Raw genomic sequence first — 6,983 nt, 5'->3', positions numbered from 1 at the left:
TTCGAGAAAGAAAGCAACCCTTGTCCATTTATATTTAATGTCACATGTGCTTAGAATGCTGAGTTGTAAATTTTGTCGTTGCTTGGGGGAGGTTAAGAGGTCGCACATGTGATTAGTGAATAAAGCAAGTTGTAATGCCTAAGTCTTGTATAAAGAAAGGTCATTAAAGATAGATACCAAAAGCTCATAGAAAACTCACTAATGAAGAAAAACATCTTTGGAACGGTTAGGCGCTTTTACTTCTAAGAAGCAACAACGACCAACCATTCATTATTATTAACTATTCCTTAAAATAACAAGACGTGTATGCATGAGAGTGAGTGCTGGTAGCCAATTTCAAAATTTTAATCCAAATGTCCATGTAGAGAGAGAAAGAGGTGATACCCAACTTCATTATTTAGATTTTAGAGGGAGAGAGGTAGGACTCATATTCACTATTTAGATTTTAGAGAGATTTTAGAGAGAGAGTGGTCGTACCCAGCTTAACTATTTTATCTACATCTATCTCTCTCTATTCAAGGATTTCATATTTAAAAAAAAGAACATTGTTTCATGCAGTAAGGAACATTATTTCATGTGGGCTAGGCTGCATTTTTGTATATGCGGTCCAATATGTCTTAAAAATGGATGCAAATATATAGACCATCTAAAAACAATTAAAACTAACGGTCAAAAGTTTTCCTATTTTTAGTAGAATTATTATATCTAATTTTTTAAATTTATTTATTTTTCATATTCATGATCTCCATGTTAGTGATCACATATCCTTAAAAAATTAAGTCCCAAACCCATCTCAAAAAAAAATTTATTTAATGTCCCACACAATTCTACATGTGCGGGCTTGACCCGCATGCCAAGCTCATCCTCTTTATAATAAAAAAAAAAAAGAATAAAAAAACGCACTCATTTTATGACTAAAAAAATAAAAGAAGAAGAAGTGATCAATAGTTGGGTAGACCGATGAACGTCAAGTCAGCCAACAGAAAAAAACAAGAAATCACAAAAAAGGGTGGATGGTTACAGGCACCAAAAGGTCATATCAATGGCTCAATACTTGGTTCAAAAATAAAATACGTTATATATAAAACATGGTAAAGGAAAAGCAATGCATGTGGGGGAATCAATTTCTCCCCAATTCTAATTCATATCCCATCATCATCCCTGTCTTTTGACCTCTTCCCGATTCCAAAATAGCAGACTCTACCTCCTATTATTTCCAGTCAGAAAACTTGAATGTTACAAAGCTTCTCTGATGAAAAGCAACGGTTTTTAGTTGTACCAAAGGCCACATAGAGATAAAGACTATATAATTGAGACCCCCAAAAGAATAAGAATGGAAAACCATGAGAAAGAGGCTCATCGGATGCTTGACTTAGCTCCTCGCATTGCCCACCTCACTGTTAAGGGGAGGCCCTAAACTCCATTTATGGTCGACTTTGCTGCAAATTCCGACACAATCTGGCGAGTCTGAGGCGCCGCTTTCAACAGTTGAGGAGTGCTCTGGGGACTTTTTGGTGGTGTAAGGTCCCATATTTGAGACCCTGCATCACAAGTCACACATGCTTTAATCTTAGAATTGATGCTGAACGAGTATTATAAGCTTTTCTATCATCACGAATACCAAGTGATAGGAAGACTTTTGAAAGTTAAGATTTGGGTACTGGAATCTACTTCTTGGAATTCTTTTTTTGAATAGGCATGACGATCCGAATTTTGTTCGAGACATTCTTTCATCTTGATGGGCCCAAAATAGCACCAATCAAGGGGTTCGAGACATTCTTTCATCTTGATGGGCCCAAAATAGCACCAATCAAGTGGGAATGAAAACGACACAAGTTTCACGATTTAAACCAATTGGTTAGCCACGAAATTTTTGAAATACATAAACAAATGAGGAGTTGTGGATATGTAATGGTGTCTTCTTTTATTGATAGATACATAAAAGTGGAAGGAAGCTGAATACTTTCAAGACACATGCACTCATTCAAACTGCATAATTTTCATTTTATTCCTTTGGTAGGTAAAGAAAAGTACAAAGATCACGTCAAGTTGCACAGCAAGCCGGTACTTTTTTTTAAAGAGAGGAGAATCCGTCTACTACTATCAAGTGTTACTTAAAAGTACTCAAACCAGTCCATGGAGGAGATAAACAACTGTTACACTGATGAAATATATAGGACTTAAAAAGCTGGGAAAAATGCACACCTTAACCATCCATAGATAACTAAGGATGGTAGATGGGCCTCATGAGTAACTTTCACAAAGTCCTCAGGGGTTCCCAAAAGAACATTTTTCTTCATCGATAAAGGCTACATAGATAATTGAGAAAATTACCTTTCCTTGCGTTTCTCCAAGAACCGAGCGAGAGATGCTTTCCTTGCCTGTGGAACCGCTGCTGCAGTAAGGGAGGATATGCTTAGAAACTGAATTTCATTTTCTTTGATCTATTCTTTTCTATAATCTTTTTCCTAGCTGGGGGAAGGTACAATTTTTCAGCATAATAAGAAGAGTGCAAAAGAAATTCACCTCTTGCATTCAGCGCTGCAGGAGTCTGTTTTGGTGGTTCTTGGTGGTTGCTAGGAGCTAAGGACGAAATGGTTTTGACCGCAACCAGGTCACTGCTCGAGTGAGCAGCTGCCTGCAATTGCGACGTCGCAGACATTGGGCTTGAAAGGCCAGAGCAGGTCGGCATAGCTGAGTTGCTAGGAATCCCCTCAACAGTTGCTATAGGCAACGATGGCACTTGGGTTCTAGAATTTGGAGTCTTAACAGATTGGTTAGCCCCATTAGCAGCCAAGAACATAATTGCTTGAGCCTGCAAATAAATAAAACAAGTACAATATATAGTAAGAGAACAAGAAACCAAATTCGTAGTTTTGTGTAGAACACAAAGATAAAGAAAACAAATGTTAGGTAATTCAGTAACAAAGTAAAGTACTTGTTTAAAACATAGATAAAACCTAAGAGAAGGAAAGAATCAGGACCCGAATTTTAAAACTTGATATCTTAAAAAATAAGTACCCTTACGCAGAAGGTATTACTTACACTATAATTACACATCGAAGAAAAAAGGAAAGGAGAAGGGAACATAGTCATCTAAAGCCCGATTACCTTCTCTAAAGGAATGTCATCGTAAACATTCACTGAACCAGCATAAAATATGGTCAACTGAGCAGCTGAGGAAGCAGGCTTCGCCAGCGTGCATGGAACACTCCTGCATCATCAACTACTTAAGAGTGTTCCATTTCACTTAAAGTTATTTAAGATCTGAATTTTGAGAGAGAGAGAGACTTCACTTCATCACTACCTTGGTAGAAAAGACCCAGCCAGAGTTCCCACAGAAGAGGTAACAGGATGCTGAGACGTGACAGGAATCCCTCCAAAAGATTTCACTGAACTGGGATTACCAGCTCCACCATGCATCTTGAAGAACGGGCTGCTCATAGAGATTGGGATTGAATGGCTGGAGAGCGGCAGTGTTCCTATGCCCTGAGAATGGTGGGATATGGAACCCTGCTCAATGGCGGCTTGAGAAGGATACGGCATGCAAGACATGCCATACTGGCTATGTGATTTTGTGATTGGAGCACCATTTGTTTCCAAAGTGAATCCCTTCTAAGGAGATCAACCAAAAGAAATAAAAGGAACATTAGAGGTGAACAAAGGGGGATCAAAATTCAACCCTCAGAAAATGAATAAAAGAAAAAGATTGGGTTTTGGGTTTTATACTTGGGTTGCAGTTGGTGCTCTGTGGTTTGTCTCATAAGCACCTGCAGTTGATATGGGCTGAAACCCAGACGAGGCTAGCTGGTCAAACACGACTTTCTTGTGTCTATCCTCTTGGGCACCTTTGAAAGACATGAATTGTTGAAGGGCAGATGCGTTGATGGAGAAAGGCCATTGCATTCCATTTGCCATGGATGCTGTATCCGAAGAAGATATAGAAATGATTAACCAGTGTAAAAAACACAAAAGAGGATGGTTCAGACAAAATCAAATCACTAGGAAACGGCACATGGACGGCCATCAGTTCCAGATCCATGGAAGATATGAAAGACAATTTGTTTTTGAGTTATCCTGTGTGTAGGGTAAGGTCCTTATCTCATTTGGGGGCAGTCAAATAGGTTGAACAAGACAATAAACTAAGCAAAGTAAAAACTATTTCTTTTTTATCAGAGTTCAAATTGTATGCTCTACGAAGAAACAACGACCATGATACAATTGACGGCTAAACCTGCTACATGAAAGCACATCCATAATGAATAGGAACAAGGCAGGGAAAGAAACTGAGCGCCTTTGCTAGAGAGAGACCCAGATCTAAAATTCACAACCACTAGCTTATATTTTTGTTTCAACATGATTTTTGATGTATAAGGTAAGGAAACAGTGGAAAAATTTAAAGAGGGGCCATCAGAATTTTCTCATGAACTGAATTAGAGAACAGAAAATAGAATAAGAATTTTCTTATTACATCAATTCGTTGATATCCAGATAAAAATACCAACAATAGATTTTCCCAAAAAAAAAAAATGAACACCAAACAACTTCAAAAGATAGGAAATACCCAATAATGCACAAAAAACAGAAAGTCTTACAGGTAACTAGATAATTTGAGAAACAAACTAAAAACACAAGGTAAACCTGGTTAATTAGAAAGTAGAACACAAAAATGTGAAGGCAAAACGCACAATTTGTTTTACTTTTCCCAAAGAAAACAGAAAAGTTAATCACCCAATTCCTTGCTGCAACTTATCCAATAACACAAACAAAAAGCTCAAAGACAAAAGCAGAATTTCACACTAATACAAGTCCCGACTTTATATCCTCAGATCCCCACGGTCTCAGAAGAAACATACAACTGAAATTGACAGTGAAAATCAACAAACAAATCAATCTATCCATACCTGAATCCTTCACCGATGTGTTGAATTGACCAAAATCGTTGACTGTAAAACCTTTATAGAAATCCTCTCTCTCTTTTGCCTCGTCTTTCACTACGGGATTCAAACCAAAAAAGTCCCTCGCCACCTTTGGTTCTCTCTCCATCTCCCCAAAATCTCAAACAAACTCCAGAAAACCCAAAAACCTTCAACAAAACAAATCAAGAAAACCCTAGCTTCCTTTAAACCAGAGAGAACCCTAAGCCACGTCCTCCTCCTTCCTGATAACCCAAAAATACAGAAAAAGATATCTCATAAACCCTAGAAAATAGGTGAAAACTTTTATGTTTCTGATTATTTCCTTCTTTCTCTCTCTGCAAATCCCAAAACCATGAACACCATATCCTCAAAGAAACAGAGGCCCTGCATTTTTATAGCAAGCTAGTTAGGCCACCCAAGTTTTCTCATAATCCACCCAAAAGAATTAAGAAATGGGTAAATAAATGAATTCCACATTATTTCCACCCATTTTTGGGTGGAAATATCAAATAAAAAATATTGATTACAAAAATAGGGGATTCAGGTTTATCAAACCCTCAATCTGAGCCGTTGAATGGTAGATCGAGCGGCTAATGGGTGCAAGGCCGGGGTCACCAACAATCTGGACCGTTCAATGGGTAGATCGAGCTGCTAACTACCGGGTGTCCCAGTCAAAAGCCCACGTGCGTAGGGCTTTTCCGGTCACCAACACCGCCCTCCACTCATCCCTTATCCACACATGCTATGTCCAGGTGTCGGTGACCAGATCTGGGCCCCACACTTATTTTCACGTGGGAAAAGGTTTCCATGGAATGCTCCCGATATTTTATATAATTCCATGGGTAACCTCGGTGCGTTTCTCTTTTCGGAAAATTCCGGCGCGATTCCCTCGTGCCTCGCTAACTTACTCATTATGCCACTATCGCTTTTATTTTAAATATTGCCAAAAGATATTCTACTGCCGCGAGAGTAGAATGTCCATTTACTCTATCATGCTTAGAATTAATTTTAAGCCTCAAAATTTTTGGTATGCAACCTCTTTAATAGGTAGATCAATTTTAATAAAAAAAATTTCCTAATTGTACCCGCTATGCACTTGAAAAAAATAATGTCTCTAGATTTAATAGAGATTATCCAATTTTTAGATGGTTAGATTTAAGTGTTAGAAAACACAAATTAAAAAAAACACACCGAAAAGAGAAACGCACCGAAAGGAGTTCTAAAAATTTAGAAAAAAAGAGAAAAAAATCTAGCAATTCTTAAGGAGTTCTAAAAATTTTAGATTGGAAAAATATTTGTAAGTAGTCTCTCTTCTTAAGGGAGTAGAAATAAACTATGCTACGAAAGAGCATATTGTAAGTGCTCATGAATATTTATGCGAGTATTGCTTTTATTATTCACAAAATGTAACCTTCTGAACCCACCTCTTCAGTATGCCTTGCATTAAAAAAAAATGATTGGTGTATGAAGCATGGACTTGAGTAAAAAAATAAAAATAAAATATTAAATGTTGGGGTTGTTGGATGATTTTCCACTTGACTTTAATGGCCCCCTACCGAAGAGGCATTAGTGCATACCAATTTTTATTTAAATCATTTATTCGGATCGGAATCTCGCTATTTAGATCAACTCTCAAGGGTACGAAGCTGGTTCTTTGGATATATCCTAAAACAGGCAGTTCCTGTTAGGAACTGCCTAATTCCTAGCAGGGAACCAGTTGATCGGACCGCATTTTTTTTAGTATTTTTTTTTTTTCTCTCTTTTTATTGATTTTCATATTGGCCTATGTCTCTTGGCCATATCCCTAAGTGGATTGATGATTCGCCGACCCGAGCCAGTTTCTCATATGGCTAGTTCATCTTGCCGATCTTGGTTTTTAAACATTGGTGCAAACAAATAATCCCTGTATAAGAAAAGAGCCTAGGCTTAATTGGTTAACGCTTGACAATTTGCAACACTACGTCCTAGGCTCAATTCCTATGAAAGGTAGGGGCCCTCTCCCCCATTAACTCATCCAAAAAAGGAATTCTTGTGTAAGTCCCTTATCAAAATATAATTTTTAAA

The 6,983-nt window shown here is 37.7% G+C and overlaps 1 protein-coding gene across 5 annotated transcripts; it reads right to left on the bottom strand.

Annotated features, from left to right (window-relative positions):
• Positions 1-1,054: 1,054 nt before the first annotated feature.
• On the bottom strand, positions 1,055-5,282 carry JAZ3 (jasmonate-zim-domain protein 3). Of its 5 annotated transcripts, none has more exons than XM_006828468.4 (7): positions 4,905-5,282; positions 3,730-3,923; positions 3,308-3,615; positions 3,112-3,214; positions 2,527-2,815; positions 2,335-2,395; positions 1,055-1,541 (listed from the first exon to the last, which is right to left on the bottom strand). In XM_006828468.4, exons 1-7 carry the CDS (start codon positions 5,044-5,046, stop codon positions 1,373-1,375), a joined length of 1,266 nt encoding a protein of 421 aa, XP_006828531.1. In that variant the 5' UTR covers positions 5,047-5,282; the 3' UTR covers positions 1,055-1,372. The 5 variants fall into 5 exon arrangements, with proteins under 5 accessions (XP_006828531.1, XP_011628198.1, XP_020531766.1 ...); XM_011629896.3 differs by having other exon boundaries at positions 2,335-2,392; XM_020676107.2 differs by having other exon boundaries at positions 3,308-3,612.
• Positions 5,283-6,983: the final 1,701 nt, after the last annotated feature.

This window comes from Amborella trichopoda, chromosome 4, assembly GCF_054954075.1.
Source record: "Amborella trichopoda isolate Santa Cruz 75 chromosome 4, AtrichopodaSantaCruz75HAP2 v2.0, whole genome shotgun sequence".
NCBI lineage: Eukaryota > Viridiplantae > Streptophyta > Magnoliopsida > Amborellales > Amborellaceae > Amborella > Amborella trichopoda.
This window is presented reverse-complemented; position numbering and strand designations above follow the sequence as displayed.